Raw genomic sequence first — 16,735 nt, forward strand, 5'->3', positions numbered from 1 at the left:
AAATCCACCCCAAAAACTGGGGGGAGAGACCCAAAATTGGGGTGAGAGACCCCAAAAAATGAGGGTGGATTTTTCCCCCCAAAATCCCCCCGAATTTATTCCAAAATTCCCCAAAATTCCCATCCAAAAGCCCTGAAATTGCCCCAAAAAATCCCCTGAATTCGCCAAAAATCCCCCAAATTCTGCTCCAAATTCTGCTCCAAAATCCCCTCGAAAATCCCCTAAATTCCACTCCAAAATTCCCTAAATTCCACTCCAAAATTCCCCAAATTCCTCTCCAAAATTCCCCAAATTCTCCTCCAAAATTCCCCCAAATTCCACTCCAAAATTCCCCAAATTCTCCTCCAAAAATCCCACAAATTACTCGCCAAATTCCCCTCCAAAATCCCACCCAAAAATCCTCCAAAAATCCACCCCAAAAATTGGGGGGAGAGACCCCAAAAATGAGGGTGGATTTTCCCCCCAAATCCCCCAGAATTTATGCCAAAATCCCCAAAATTCCCATCCAAAAGCCCCAAAATTGCCCCAAAATCCCCGAAATTCCAAAATCCCCCAAATTCTGCTCCAAATTCCTCTCCAAAACCCCCACCCACTCAAAAATTCCCCAAATTCTCCTCCAAAATTCCCAAATTCCACTCCAAAATTTCCCCAAATCCACTCCAAAATTCCCAAATTCTCTCCAAAATCCCACAAATTACTCCCAAATTCCCCTCCAAAATCCCACCCAAAATCCTCCAAAATCCACCCCAAAAACTACCCAAAATTGGTAAACCCCAAAAATAATTTTTCCCCCAAAATCCCCCAAATTTATCCCAAATTCCCCAAAATTCCCCAAATTCCCCCAAAATCCCCCCAAATCCACTCCAAATTTCTCCCCCAAAATCCCCAAATCTCCTCCAAAAAATTCCCCCAAATCCCCCAAATCCCCCCAAAATCCCCAAATTTCCAAAACCCCAATCCCCTCAAAACCCCCAAAATCTCTCCCCCTCTTCAAATCCCCTCCAAAATCCCCCAAATTTCCCCCAATTCACCTCCAAAATCCCCCAAAACCCCAAAATCCCCCACCACTTCCAAAATCCCCCAAAATCCCCCAAAATCCCCAAATTTCCCCAAAACCTCCAAAATCCCCAAACCTCCCAAAATCCCCCCAAAATCCCCAAAATTCCTCCCAAATTCCCTCAAAATCCCCCAAAATTCCCAAACTCCAAATCCCCCAAATTCCCAAATTTCAAACCTCCCAAAATCCCCCAAAACCCCCAAAAACCCCCCAAAAATCCCCCAAAATCCCAACCCCACCTCCTGGTACTTCTCCAGAGCCACACTGGTTTCTGCTCCATCCTGAGTCTCGATGAAGAGCAGTTTGTTCCTCTGGATGTTCTCCAGGATGCCCTAAAGGGGATTTTTTGGGGGATTTTTTTTGGTTTTTGGGGTTTTTTAGGATTTTAGGGATTTTGGGGATTTTAGAAAATTTTTTTGGGGATTTTTTGGGCAGTTTTTGGGGGATTTTGGGGTTTTTTTTGGGGATTTTTGGAGTGTTTTTGTGGTGTTTTGGGGGATTTTGGGATGGTTTTGGGGTGATTTTGGGTGGTTTTGGGGTTTTTTGGGGGATTTGGGGGATTTTTGGGGATTTTTGGGATTTTTTGGGGGTTTTGGGATTTTTGGGATTTTTTTGGGATTTTTTGGGAATTTTGGGGGATTTTTTGGGGATTTTTGGAGATTTTTGGTTTTTGGGGGATTTTGGGTGATTTTGGGATATTTTTCGGTTTGGATTTTGGGATTTTTGAGGGATTTTTTTGGGATTTTGGGGTTTTTTGGGGATTTTGGGATGTTTTGGGGAGATTTTGGGGGTTTTTTGGGTGTTTTTGGGGGATTTTGGGGTTTCCATCCTGAGTCTCGATGAAGAGCAGTTTGTTCCTCTGGATGTTCTCCAGGATGCCCTAAAGGGATTTTTTGGGGGATTTTTGGGGTTTTTTAGGATTTTAGGGATTTTTGGGATTTTAGAAAAAATTTTTTTGGGATTTTTGGGGCAGTTTTTGGGGGATTTTGGGTGGTTTTGGGGTTTTTTTTGGGTTTTTTTGGAGTGTTTTTGTTGTGTTTTGGGGGATTTTGGGATGTTTTTGGGGTGATTTTGGGTGGTTTTGGGGTTTTTTTGGGGGATTTGGGGATTTTTGGGGGATTTGGCATTTTTGGGGGGATTTTGGATTTTTTGGGGTGTTTTTAGGTGGTTTGGGGTGATTTTGGGGATTTAGAATCATTTTTTGGGGTTTTTAGGGTGATTTTGGGATGTTTTTGGGGGATTTTGGGGTTTTTTGGGGGATTTGGGGAATTTTGGAGTTTTTGGGGGATTTTGGGGTGTTTCTGGGGAATTTTGGGGGTTTTTTGGGTGTTTTTGGAGGATTTTGGGGTTTCCATCCTGAGTCTCGATGAAGAGCAGTTTGTTCCTCTGGATGTTCTCCAGGATGCCCTAAAGGGGATTTTTTTGGGGTTTTTTTTGGGTTTTTGGGGTTTTTTAGGATTTTAGGGATTTTTGGGATTTTGGAAAAAATTTTTTGGGGGATTTTTGGGGCAGTTTTTGGGTGGTTTTGGGTTTTTTTTTGGGTTTTTTGGAGTGTTTTTGTTGTGTTTTGGGGGATTTTGGGACGGTTTTGGGGTGATTTTGGGTGGTTTTGGGGTTTTTTGGGGGATTTGGGGGATTTGGCATTTTTTTGGGGGGATTTCGGATTTTTTGGGGTGTTTTTAGGGTGGTTTGGGGTGATTTTGGGGGCTTTTAGAATCATTTTTTTGGGGTTTTCGGGGGATTTGGGGTGATTTTGGGATGTTTTTCGGGGATTTTGGGATTTTTTGAGGGATTTTTTTGGGATTTTGGGGTTTTTTGGGGGATTTTGGGATGTTTTGGGGAGATTTTGGGGGTTTTTTGGGGTGTTTTTGGGGGATTTTGGGGTTTCCATCCTGAGTCTCGATGAAGAGCAGTTTGTTCCTCTGGATGTTCTCCAGGATGCCCTAAAAGGATTTTGGGGGAATTTTGGGATTTTTTGGATTTTAGGAATTTTGGGATTTTAGAAAATTTTTTGGGATTTTGTGGGCATTTTGATTGGGATTTGGGGTTTTAAGGATTTGGGGTTTTTTTGGGGTGGTTTTGGGTGGTTTTGGGATTTTGGATAATTTGGGGGTTTGGGGATTTGAATAAATTTTTGGGATTTTTGGGGCATTTTGGGGGTTTTTGGGGATTTAGGGGGTTTTGGGGTGTTTTTGGGGATTGGGATGTTTTTGGGGGATTTTTGGGGTGTTTTTGGAGGTTTTGGGGGATTTTGGGTGTTTTGGGGGTTTTGGGGATTTATAATTGGGATTTTTGGGGCAGTTTTTGGGGGGTTTGGGGTGTTTGGGGTTTTGGTGATTTTTTGGGGTGTTTTGGGGGATTTGGGGTTTTTTTGGGAGGATTTTGGGGATTTTGGGGTGTTTTTTGGGGATTTGGGATTTTTTGGGGTGGTTTTGGGGGATTTGGGATTTCTTGGGATGTTTTTGGGATTTGGGATGTTTTTGTGGGGATTTTAAATGGAATTTTTGGCATGTTTTTGGGATTTTTTGGGGTTTTCTTGGGGATATTTTTGGGGTGTTTTTGGGAATTTTTTTGGGGATATTTTTGGGGATTTTTTGGGTTTTTTTGGGGATTGTTTGGGATGTTTTTGGGACATTTTTGGGGATGTTTCTGGGATTTTTTGGAGGAATTTTTGGGGATTTTTTGGGGGATTTTTTTTGGGTGTTTTTGGGGATATTTTTGCGGATTTTTTTTGGTTTTTTGCGGATTTTTTTTTTTATTTTTTGGGGGATTTTTGGTGACTATTTTTGTGATGTTTTTAGGGTATTTTTGGGGTATTTTTGGGAAATTTTTGGGGTGTTTTTGGGGGTGTTTTTGTGGATTTTTTTAGGATTTTTTTGGATTTTTTTCAGATTTTTTTCGGGTTTTTTTTGGTTTTTTGCGGATTTTTTTGGGGATTTTTTGGGGGATTTTTTGTGGATCTTTTGGGGAATTTTTTGGGGATCTTTTGGGGAATTTTTTGGGCTGTTTTTGGGGTGTTTTCTGGGCTCTGACCTGCTCGTACCACGAGGCCACAGTGCTCTCCAGGTAGACATAACTGGTGAAAAAAGCCACCAAACCGTCAGGAACAACAGCAGAGAGCTCCAGCAGCAGCTGCCCGTAGTTCCTGATCACAGCTGGATTTTGGGGGGAATTTGGGGTTATTAGGATCTAAAAATCATCCCAAAGAATCCCCAAAAAAATCCCAAATAATCCCGCAAAAAACCCAAAAAAATCCCAAAAAAATCCCCAAAAAAATCCCAAAAAATAAAAAAAAAATCCCAAAAAATCGCCAAAAATATCGCCAAAAAATCCCAAAAATATCCCCAAGAAAACCCAAAAAATATCCCCAAAAACATGCCCAAAAATACCCCAAAAAAACCCAAAAATATCCCCAAAAAATCCCCCAAAGAATCCCCAAAATATCCCCAAAAAATTCAAAAAATATCCCAAAAAATCCCAAAAATATCCCCAAAAAAATCCCCAAAATACACCCAAAAAATCCCCAAAAAAACCCCAAAAAATCCCCAAAAAATCCCAAAATCCCAGGTGAAATATTCCCCCAAAAAACCCCAAAACATCCCAAAAAATCCCCAAAATCCCAAAACATCCTCAACTCAAAAATCCCCAAACCATCCCCAAAATACCCAAAATCTCCCAAAAAATCCTCAAAAACCCAACAGAATTCCCTGAAAAAATCCCAAAAAAACTCCCAAAAAATCCCCAAGAAATCCCAAAAAAATCCCCAAAAATATCCCCAAACCCCACAGAGCTCCAGCAGCAGCTGCCCGTAGTTCCTGATCACAGCTGGATTTTGGGGGGAATTTGGGGTTAGTGGGATCCCCAAAAAAAAAAAAAAAAAAATCCCCAAAATATCCCCCAAAATCCCCCCAAAAAAGAAAAAAAAATCCCCAAAATATCCCCAAGAAAACCCCAAAAAATCACAAAAATATCGCAAAGAAATTCCAAAAAATCCCCAGAAACATCCCCAAAAAAATCCCAAAAACATCCCCAGAAAATCCCTAAAATATCCCCCAAAAAATAAAAAAAAAAAATCCCAAAAAATCGCCAAAAATATCGCCAAAAAATCCCCAAAATATCCCCAAGAAAACCCCAAAAAATCCCAAAAATTTCCAAAAAACCTCTCAAAAAATCCCCAAAAAATCCCTAAAAAATCCCCCAAAAAATTCCCAAAAAATCCCCCAAAAAGTCCTAAAAATATCGCCAAAAATTCCCCAAAATATCCCCAAAAAATACCCCAAAAAATCCCAAAAATATCCCCAAAAACATCCCCAAAAAATCCCCAAAAAATCCCAAAAATATCCCCAAAAAATCCCAAAAATATCCCCAAAAACATCCTAAAAAATCCCCCAAAATCATCCCCAAAAATTCCCAAAAAATCCCCAAAAAATCCCAAAAATATCCCCAAGAAAACACCAAAAAATCCCCCCAAAAATACCAAAAGCATCCCAAAAACATCCCCAAAAAAATCCCAAAGAAAACCCCAAAAAATCCCAAAAAATATCCCCAAAAACATCCTAAAAAATCCCCCAAAATCATCCCCAAAAACATCCCAAAAATATCCCCAAAAATATCCAAAATCATCCCCAAAAAATCCCCAAAAATATCCCAAAAAATCCCCAAAAAATCCCAATATCGCCAAGAAATCCCCAAAAATATCCCCAAGAACATCCCAAAAAATCCCCAAAAAATATCCCAAAAACATCCCAAAAAATCCCCAAGAAAACCCCAAAAAATCCCCAAAACCATCTCCAAAAAATCCCAAAAATATCGCCAAGAAAACGCCAAAAAATCCCAAAAATATTGTCAAGAAAACCCAAAAATATCCCCTAAAACATCCCAAAAAATCCCCAAAACATCCCCAAAAACCCAACAGAATTCCCTGAAAAAATCCAAAAAAAATCCCCAAAAACATCCCAAAAAATCCCCAAGAAATCCCAAGAAATCCCAAAAAAATCCCCAAAAATACCCCAAAAAAATCCCCGAAACCCCACAGAGTTCCAGCAGCAGCTGCCCGTAGTTCCTGATCACAGCTGGATTTTGGAGGGAATTTGGGGTTATTAGGGTCACAAAAAAATCCCTAAAATATCCCCAAAAAAAAAGCCAAAAACCCAACAGAGTTCCCCGAAAAAATCCCCCCAAAAATCCCAAAAATATCCCCAAGAAAACCCCAAAAAATCACAAAAATAAAGCAAAGAAATCCCCAAAAACATCCCCAAAAAAATCCCTAAAATATCCCCCAAAGAAAACCCCAAAAACGAAAAAAAAACCCCAAAAACATTCCAAAAACCAGCTCAAAAATCCCCCCAAAAATATCCCAAAACCAGCCCCAAAAATACCCAAAAAGTCCTCCAAATACCCCCAAAAACATCCCAAAAATATCCCCAAAAAGTCCCCCAAAGAATCCCAAAAATATCCCCAAAAAATCCCGAAAATATCCCCCCAAAAACCACCAAAAATCCCAAAAAACATTCTAAAAAATCCCCCAAAATCATCCCCAAAAACATCCCAAAAAAATCCCCAAAATATCCAAAAACATCCCCAAAAAATCCCAAAAATTCCCAAAAACCCCCAAAATATCCCAAAAATATCCCCAAAACCACCAAAAATCCCAAAATATCCCAAAAACATCCTAAAATCCCCCAAAATCATCCCAAAAACATCCCAAAAATCCCCAAAATATCCAAAATCATCCCAAAAAAATCCCCAAAAATATCCCAAAAATACCCCAAAAGTCCTCAAAAAAATCCCAAAAATATCCCATGAAATCCCCAAAAAATCCCAAAAATATCCCCAAAAAAACCCCAAAAATCCTCCAAAATCCCCCCAAAATCCCAAAATATCCCCCAAAAATATCCCCAAAAAAAAAATCCCCAAAATCCCCAAAAAAACTCCAAAAAATCCCAAAAAACCCCAAAATCCCCAAGAAAACCCCAAAAAATCCCCTCAAAACCCCAAAATCCCCAAAAATCCCCGAAACCCCACAGAGTCCAGCAGCAGCTGCCCGTAGTTCCTGATCACAGCTGATTTGGGGAATTTGGGGTTATAGGTCACAAAAATAAAAAATCCCAAAATCCCAAAAACATCCACAAAAAAATCCCAAAAAAATCCCCAAAAAATCCCCCCAAAAAATCACACAAAATCCCCCAAAAGATCCCAAAAATATCACCAAGAAAACCCAAAAATATCCCCAAAAAAATCCCCAAAAAATCGCCCAAAAAACCACCCAAAAATCCCAGAAAATATCCCAAAAAGTCCCCCAAAAATCCAAAACACCCCCAAAACCCAAAAAATCCCAAAAACCCCAAAAAACTCCAAAATCCACCCCCAAAAAAACCCCCCCAAAAAATCCCCCAAAAATCCCCAAAAACCCAAAACCCTAAACCCCCAAAACACTAAAAAATCAAAACCCCAAAGCCCAAAACCCCTAAAACCACCAAAACCCACAAAAATCCCCAAAAACCCAAATCCCCCAAAAACCCAAACCCCAAAAAACCCCAAAACCATCAAAAAATCCCCAAACCCAAAACCCCAAAAACCCCAAAAATCCATTAAAAAACCCCAAAACCCAAAAACCCCAAAACCCCCAAAAAACCCCAAAATCCCCCAAAACCCACAAAATCCCCAAAACCCCAAACAACCCCCAAAAACCCCAAACCCAAAAAACCCCCAAAATCCCAAAAAAACCCCAAAAACCCCCAAAACCTAAACCCCAAAAACCCCAAAAAACCCATTAAAAAATCCCAAAAAACCCACAAAATCCCCCCAAAACCCAAATCCCTCCCTAAAACCACAAATCCCAAAACAAAAACCCATAAAAATCCCAAAACTCCAAAACCCCCAAAACCCCCAAAACCCCAAACCCCCAAAAAACCCCAAAATCCCCCAAAACCCACAAAAACCACAAAATCCTCCCAAACCCCAAAACAATCCCCAAAAAACCCCAAAAAACCCAAAAATACCCCAAAAAAACCCCCAGAAAACACCAAAAACGCACCGATGTCCTCGCGGGACTCGAACTTGGAGCTCATTGCCACCTGGTCGTTGCCTCTGCCCACGATCTGGGGGGATTTTGGGGATTTTTGGGGGATTTGGGGGATTTTTGGGGGATTTTGGGGATTTTTGGGGGATTTTGGGGAATTTTGGGGATTTTTGGGGGATTTTGGGGGGATTTTGGGGGCTGAGAACCCCAGGGACCCCAAAATCCAACCCCAAAAATCCCAAATACCACTAAAAAACAAAAAAAACCCCAAGAATTCCCACTAAAAACCCAAACCCCCAAAATTCCCCCAAAACCCCCAATGTCCCCAAAAACCCCACCCCAAAATCCCAAAAATCACCCGAAAATCCCCCAAAAACCCCAAAACTCCTGAAAAAGCCCCCAAAATCACCAAAACCCCAAAAATCCCCAAAACTACCCCAATCCCCCAAATCTCCCCAAAATCTCCCTGAAATCTCCCCAAAATCCTCCCCAAACTTCCCAAAGGTTTCCAAACCCCTAAAACCCCCCAAATCCCTAAAAACCCCCTCCAAAATCACCCCAAAACCCCAAGAAAATCCCCAAATCCCCCAAATTCCCCAAAATCCTCCAAATCACCCCAAAATCACCCCAAAACCCAAAACTCCCCCAAAATCCCCCAAATCCACAAAACCCCAAATTCCCAAATGCCTTAAAATCCCCAAAATTCAAATTCCTGCTAAATCCTCAAAATCCCCAAAACTCCCCCAAAATCCAAAAATCCCCCCAAAACCATCTCCCCCCAAAATCACCCTAAATCCCCAAAACCTCCCCAAAATCTCCCCCTGTCCCCAAATCCCCCCAAATCCCCCCCAAAATCCCCAAAACCCCCAAAACCCCAAAATCCTCCAAAATCCTCCAAAATTCCCCCAAATCCCCTACTAAAATACCCCAAACAATTCCAATCCCCCAAAATCTACCCTGAGACCCCTGAAACTAAATCCCCAAATCCCCCCAAAACCCCCTAAACCCCAAATCCCCCAAAATCCCCAAAAAATCCCCCAAATTCCCCCAAAAATCCCCAAAATCCCCCAAACCCACCATGGGGCAGAGGCAGGTCCTGGCCAGCGTCATGCTGAAGGTTGCCATGGTAACGGGGCGAAATCCCAGGATTTTGGGGTAAAATTCCAGAGGAGATAACGTCTGGGAGAGATTTTGGGATTTTTTGGGGGGATTTTGGGGGATTTTGGGGATTTTTTGGGGGGTTTCTGGGGATATTTTGGGGGATTTTGAGGGGTTTTGGGGGATTTTTGGGATTTTGGGGGAATTTAGGGATTTTTGTTGATTTTTGTGATTTTAGATTTTGGGGATTTTTGGGAAGATTTGGGGGGAATTTTGGGGTTTTGGGGGATTTTGGGATTTGGGGGATTTGGGGTTTTTGGGGATTTTGAGGGGTTTTGGGGGATTTTTGTGGATTTTGGTGGATTTTGGGAGCTTTTGGGGATTGGGGTAAAATTCCAGAGGAGATAACGTCTGAGAGATTTGGGAGATTTTGGGATTTTGGGTCTCAGGGTGATTTTGGGGGGATTGGGAAATTTTAGGATTTTGTGATATTTGGGGGATTTTTTGGTGGATTTTGGGGGATTTTGGGATATCTTGGGGGTCTCAGGGTGGATTTTGGGGATTTTGAGGGGTTTTGGGGATTTTGGCATTTTGGGTATTTTGGGGATTTTTTGGGGACTCAGGGGATTTTTGGGGAATTTTTGGGCATTTTGGGATTTTTTGGGGACATTTTGGGCATTTTGGGGATTTTTGGGGATAAATTTGGGGCATTTTGGGATTTTTGGGGATTTGAGAATTTGGGGACATTTTGGGTAATTTGGGATATTTTGAGGATTTTTTTGGGATTTTTGGGGATTTAGGGAGAATTTTGGGTTTTGGGATTTTGGGGACATTTTAGGGTTTTGGGGATATTTCGTGGGATTTTAGGGTATTTTGGGGACATTTTGGAGACATTTTGGGGACATTTTGGGGACATTTTGGGGACATTTTGGGGACATTTTGGGGACTTTTTGGGGACTTTTTGGGGACATTTTGGGGACAATTTGAGGACATTTTGGGGACATTTTGGGGACATTTTGGGGACATTTTGAGGACTCTTTTGGGACATTTTGGGGATATTTTGAGGATAATTTGGGGATTTTCTGGGGACATTTTGGGGACATTTTGGGGAGATTTTGGGGACATTTTTGGGACATTTTGGAAATATTTTTGGGGACATTTTTGGGACATTTTGGGGTCTCTCTCACCCCAGAGGTGACAATGACAGACTGGAATCTCTCAAAAACAGGTCTGATGGCGATGGAAGCATCCAGGCAGCTGGGGGGGATTTGGGGGGTTAGAGACCCCAAAATCCCCCAAAAAAACCCCAAATTAAACCCCAAAAATACCCAAAAATCCCCTCCAAAAATAACCTAAAAATCCCCTTAAAAATCCCCCAAAATTTAAAATACCTTTAAAAATACCCCAAATCCCCCAAAACCCCATTAAAAATACCCCAAAATCCCCCAAATTCCACCTCAAAATCCCATTAAAATACTCCCAAAATCCCCCAAAAATCCCATCAAATACCCTCCTAAAACTCCCCAAAATTTACAAAATCCCCTTAAAATACCCCCAAATTCTTCCCAAAATACCCCACCAACCCAAAATCCCACCAAAAATCCCCAAAACCCCAAAATCCCCTTAAAAATCCCCCAAATTGCCCTTAGAAATACCCCAAATTCCCCTCCAAAAATCCCCCAAAATCCCATTAAAAATATCCCAAATTCTCATCCAAAAAATATCCCAAATTCCCATTAAAATCCCCAAGATTACCCTCCAAAAATCCCCAAAAATCCCCCAAATTCCCCCAAATTCCCCTCCAAAATCCCCTAAAATCCACCAAAATCTCTTCCAAAAATCCCCAAATTTCTCTCCAAAATCTCCTCCAAATTCCCCCAAATTCTCCTCCAAAAATCCTCCAAAATTCCCCCAAAATCCCCCAAATTCACCTCCAAAATCCCCTTAAAAATATCCTGTACCTCATCCAAAAATTCCCAAATTCCTCCAAAATCCCCAAATTCCCCTTAAAATATCTCCCAAAATCCCCAAAATACCTCAAAATCCCCAAATTCTCAGAATCCTCAAAACTCTCAAATTTCAAATTTCAAAATCCCCCCAAAATCCTCCAAAATCCCCCAAATTCACTCCAAAATCCCCCAAAACCCCCTTAAAATATCCCACTCATCCAAATCTCAAAATCCTTCACCTCAAAATCCCCTGCAACTCACTGCCCCCAAATTTTCAAAAACCTCAAATCCCCAAAATCCCCACAAAATCCTCCAAAATCCCCCCAGCCTCTCAAAATCCTCAAATTCCTCAGAATCTCTCTCAAACCCCCCAAATTCTCCCCAAATCCTAAAATCCTCAAAATTCCCAAAATCCTCAAATCCCCCAAAATCCCCCCAAAACCCCAAATTCCCACCTGAAGTGCAGCACAGGGTTTGGGATGTTTGGAGTTCGATCGTCGAAAGGCTCAATGATGATGGTGAAACCTGCAGGGTTTTTGGGATTTTGGGGATTTTTTGGGGTTTTTTGGGGATTTTTGGGGATTTTGGGGATTTTGGGGGATTTTAGAGGAATTTGGAGGAGAATTTAGGGGAATTTGGAGGGGATTTGGGGGATTTTAGAGGGATTGGGGGATTTTGGGGGATTTTGGGGGATTTTGGGGGATTTGGGGATTTTGGAGGAATTTTTGGTTTTTTTGGGATTTTGGGGATTTTGGGAGGAATTTGGGGGATTTTAGGGAATTTGGAGGATTTGGGGATTTTAGGGAATTTGGAGGGATTTGGGGATTTTGGGGATTTGGTGTGATTTTGTGGGGATTTGGAGATTTGGGGATTTTGGGAGGAATTTTGTTGGGATTTTGGGGATTTGGGAGGAATTTTGGGGGATTTTAGGGGAATTTGGAGGGATTTGGGGAATTTTGGGAGGAATTTGGGGGTTTTTTTGGGATTTTGGGAGGAATTTTGGGGGATTTTAGGGGAATTTGGAGGGATTTGGGGGATTTTGGGGAAGTTTTTCGGGATTTTGGGGAAGATTTTGGGGAGGTTTTTGGGGCTTTTGGGATTTTGGGAAGGTTTGTGGGGATTCTGGGGAGGTTTTTTTGGGGTTTTGGGGATTTTTTTGGGTTTTTTTTGGAATTTTTTGTTTTTTTTTTTTTTTTTTGGGAAGGTTTTTGGGGATTTTGGGGGAAGTTTGGGGGATTTTTTTGGGTTTTTGGGGATTTTTTTGGTTTTTTATGGATTTTTTTTTATTTTGGGGACGTTTGGGATTTTTTGGGATTTTTGGGATTTTGGGGAGGTTTTTAGATTTTGGGGAAGTTTTTGGGATTTTTGGGAGTTTTTTTGGGTTTGGGATCTTGGGGATTTTTTTGGATTTTGGGGAAGCTGGGATTTTGGGAAGTTTTTGGGGATTTTGGGATTTTTTTGTTTTTTGGGGATTTTGGGGAGGTTCTTTTTGGATCTTTTTTGGGATTTGGGATTTTGGGGATTTTGGGGATTTTGGGGATTTTTTGGGGATTTTGGGGAGGCTTTTGGGAGGTTTTTTTTGATTTTGGGAAGGTTTTGGGGGATTTTGGGGATTTTTTGGTATTTTTTGGGGGGTTTTTTGATTTTTTTGGGGATTTTTGGGATTTTGGGGAAGTTTTTAGGGTTTTTTTGGGGTTTTTACCTTTGCTATAAGTGCTGACCAGGGTTTTGGGATGATTTCAGTGTGATTTTTAAGGTTTTTTTGGGATTTTTTGGGGGGTTTTTGGGGATTTTTTGGGGTTTTTTTGGGATTTTTTGGGGGTTTTTCAGATCCCACCTTTACTCTAGGTGTTCTATAGAGTTTTGGGATGATTTTTGGGGTTTTTTAGGGGTTTTTACCTTTGCTATAAGTGCTGACCAGGGTTTTGGGGTGGTTTTTGGGGTGATTTTTGGGGTTTTTTTGGGATTTTTTGGGGATTTTTTGGGGTTTTTCAGATCCCACCTTTACTGTAAGTGTTCTATAGGGTTTTGGGGTGATTTTTGGGGTGATTTTTAGGGTTTTTTTGGGATTTTTTTGGGATTTTTTTTGGGTTTTTTGAGGATTTTTTGGGGATTTTTTGGGTTTTTTTTTATTTTTTGGATTTTTTTGGGATTTTTGGGGGTTTTTTGGGATTTTTTGGGGGTTTTTTGGGGTTTTTCAGATCCCACCTTTGCTGTAGGTGTTCTGTAGCGTTTTGGGATGGTTTTTGGGATTTTTTTGGGGTTTTTACCTTTGCTATAAGTGCTGACCAGAGTTTTGGGGTGATTTCAGGGTGGTTTTTAAGGTTTTTTGGGGATTTTTTGGGGTTTTTTGGGGTTTTTCAGATCCCACCTTTACTGTAAGTGTTCTATAGGGTTTTGGGGTGATTTTTGGGATTTTTTTGGGGTTTTTACCTTTGCTATAAGTGCTGACCAGAGTTTTGGGATGGTTTTTGGGGTGATTTTTAGGGTTTTTTTGGGACTTTTTGGTATTTTTTTGGGGTTTTTTGGGATTTTTCAGATCCCACCTTTGCTGTAGGAATTCTGTCAGGTTTTAGGGGTTTTTTTGGGGTTTTTTGGGGTTTTTTGGGGTTTTTCAGATCCCACTTTTACTGTAAATGTTCTATAGGGTTTTGGGATGGTTTTTGGGATTTTTTTGGGGTTTTTACCTTTGCTATAAGTGCTGACCAGAGTTTTGGGATGATTTTAGTGTGATTTTTGGGTTTTTTTGGGGATTTTTTTTTGATTTTTTGGGGTTTTTCTGGGTTTTTTTTGGGTTTTTCAGATCCCACTTTTACTGTAAATGTTCTATAGGGTTTTGGGGTGATTTTTGGGATTTTTTTAGGGTTTTTACCTTTGCTGTAAGTGCTGACCAGTGTTTTGGGGTGCTTTTTGAGGTGATTTTTAGGGTTTTTTGGGATTTTTTGGGGGTTTTTTGTGGTTTTTCAGATCCCACTTTTACTGTAAGTGTTCTATAGGGTTTTGGGGTGATTTTTGGGATTTTTTTAGGGTTTTTACCTTTGCTATAAGTGCTGACCAGAGTTTTGGGATGATTTTAGTGTGATTTTTGGGGTTTTTTGGGGATTTTTTTTGGATTTTTTGGGGTTTTTCTGGGTTTTTTTTGGGTTTTTCAGATCCCACTTTTACTGTAAATGTTCTATAGGGTTTTAGGGTTTTTTTGGGATTTTTTTGGGGTTTTTACCTTTGCTATAAGTGCTGACCAGGGTTTTGGGGTGATTTTTGGGGTGATTTTTAGGGTTTTTTTGGGATTTTTTGGGGTTTTTTTGGGGTTTTTTTTGGGTTTTTTGGGGTTTTTCAGATCCCACCTTTACTGTAAGTGTTCTATAGGGTTTTGGGGTGATTTTGGGATTTTTTTGGGGTTTTTACCTTTGCTATAAGTGCTGACCAGAGTTTTGGGGTGATTTCAGGGTGGTTTTTAAGGTTTTTTGGGGATTTTTTGGGGTTTTTTTGGGGTTTTTCAGATCCCACCTTTACTGTAAGTGTTCTGTAGGGTTTTGGGGTGATTTTTGGGGTGATTTTTAGGGGTTTTTTGGGATTTTTTGGGGTTTTTTTGGGATTTTTTTTGGATTTTTTGGGTTTTTTTGGGGTTTTTCAGATCCCACCTGTGCTGTAGGTGTTCTGTAACGTTTTAGGGTGTTTTTTGGGATTTTTTTGGGGGTTTTTACCTTTGCTATAAGTGCTGACCAGAGTAGCAAAATTGGCCACCAGGGTGATTGGGGAGAAATCAGCGACGTCAGGCAGAGCCAGAGTGCGGAGCAGAGAGTGCAGCCGCTCGGCACAGAACCTGAGGGGAGATTTGGGGGATTTGGGATCCCAAAAACCACCCCAGGGACCCCAAAAATCCCAAAATCCATCCCAGGGACCCCAAAAAACCCAAAAAAACCCCCAAAATCCACCCCAGGGATCCCAAAAACCACCCCAGGGATCCCAAAAAACCCCAAAAACCATCCCAGGGACCCCAAAAACCAACCCAGAGACCCCAAAAATCCCAAAAACCATCCCAGAGACCCCAAAAACCATCCCAGGGACCCCAAAAACCAACCCAGAGACCCCAAAAACCATCCCAGGGACCCCAAAAAACCCAAAAACCAACCCAGAGACCCCAAAATCCATCCCAGGGACCCCAAAAACCATCCCAGAGAGCAGAGAGTGCAGCCGCTCGGCACAGAACCTGGGGAGAGATTTGGGGGATTTGGGACCCCAAAAAACCCAAAATCCACCCCAGGGACCCCAAAAACCATCCCAGGGACCCCAAAAACCACCCCAGGGAGCAGAGAGTGCAGCCGCTCGGCACAGAACCTGAGAGGGGAGATTTGGGGGATTTGGGACCCCAAAAACCACCCCAGGGACCCCAAAAATCCCAAAATCCATCCCAGGGACCCCAAAAAACCCAAAAAAACCCCCAAAATCCACCCCAGGGATCCCAAAAACCACCCCAGGGATCCCAAAAAACCCCAAAAACCATCCCAGGGACCCCAAAAACCAACCCAGAGACCCCAAAAATCCCAAAAACCATCCCAGAGACCCCAAAAAACCCAAAAACCATCCCAGAGACCCCAAAAACCATCCCAGGGAGCAGAGAGTGCAGCCGCTCGGCACAGAACCTGAGAGGAGATTTGGGGGATTTGGGACCCCAAAAACCATCCCAGGGACCCCAAAAACCAACCCAGAGACACCAAAAAACCCAAAAACCCAAAAAAAACCCCCAAAATCCACTCCAGGGACCCCAAAAACCATCCCAGAGACCCCAAAAACCATCCCAGGGAGCCCAAAAACCATCCCAGGGACCCCAAAAACCATCCCAGAGATCCCAAAAACCCCAAAAACCAACCCAGAGACCCCAAAAACCATCCCAGGGACCCCAAAAAACCCAAAAACCATCCCAGGGACCCCAAAATCCATCCCAGGGACCCCAAAATCCACCCAAGGGAACCCAAAAACCATCCCAGAGACCCCAAAATCCATCCCAGGGACCCCAAAAACCATCCCAGGGACCCCAAAAACCACCCCAGGGACCCTAAAAACTACCCCAGGGACCCCAAAAACCCCAAAAACCACCCCAGGGACCCTAAAATCCACCCAGCGACCCCAAAAACCATCCCAGGGACCCCAAAAACCATCCCAGGGACCCCAAAATCCACCCCAGGGATCCCAAAAACCCCAAAAACCCAAAAAAAAAACCCCAAAATCCACCCCAGGGACCCCAGAGACCCTAAAAACTACCCCAGGGACCCCAAAAACCAGCCCAGAGACCCCAAAACACCCAAAATCCACCCCAGGGACCCCAAAATCCACCCAAGGGAACCCAAAAACCACCCCAGGGATCCCAAAAAACCCAAAACCCACCCCAGGGACCCCAAAAACCATCCCAGGGACCCCAAAATCTACTCGGCACAGAACCTGCCGGGAATTATTTGGGGTTTTTGGGGGATTTTTGGGGAATTTGGGGCATTTTGGAGGAGAATTTGGGGAATTTGGGGAATTTGGGGGATTTTGGGGGGAACTTGGAGGATTTGGGAGAATTTGGGGGATTTTTGAGGGGATTTTTGGGGTGTAGATCCCATTTTTTGG

At 42.1% G+C, this 16,735-nt stretch overlaps 1 protein-coding gene across 1 annotated transcript in view; it reads right to left on the minus strand.

Moving 5' to 3' along the window:
* Positions 1-16,735, minus strand: part of LOC146424027 (general transcription and DNA repair factor IIH helicase subunit XPD-like) — a 58,259-nt gene that overhangs the window by 19,862 nt on the left and 21,662 nt on the right. Inside the window, exons 12-18 of the mRNA XM_085044022.1 lie at positions 14,830-14,948; positions 11,581-11,650; positions 10,364-10,433; positions 9,156-9,257; positions 8,094-8,157; positions 4,091-4,212; positions 1,297-1,389 (exon numbers count right to left, since the gene is read on the minus strand). Of these exons, the coding sequence (XP_084900148.1) occupies positions 1,297-1,389; positions 4,091-4,212; positions 8,094-8,157; positions 9,156-9,257; positions 10,364-10,433; positions 11,581-11,650; positions 14,830-14,948 (640 nt within the window). The remainder of the gene's footprint in view (positions 1-1,296; positions 1,390-4,090; positions 4,213-8,093; positions 8,158-9,155; positions 9,258-10,363; positions 10,434-11,580; positions 11,651-14,829; positions 14,949-16,735) is intronic.

The sequence above is a fragment of the Lichenostomus cassidix genome, unplaced genomic scaffold (genome assembly GCF_008360975.1).
Source record: "Lichenostomus cassidix isolate B80296 unplaced genomic scaffold, HeHo_3.0 HiC_scaffold_35, whole genome shotgun sequence".
NCBI lineage: Eukaryota > Metazoa > Chordata > Aves > Passeriformes > Meliphagidae > Lichenostomus > Lichenostomus cassidix.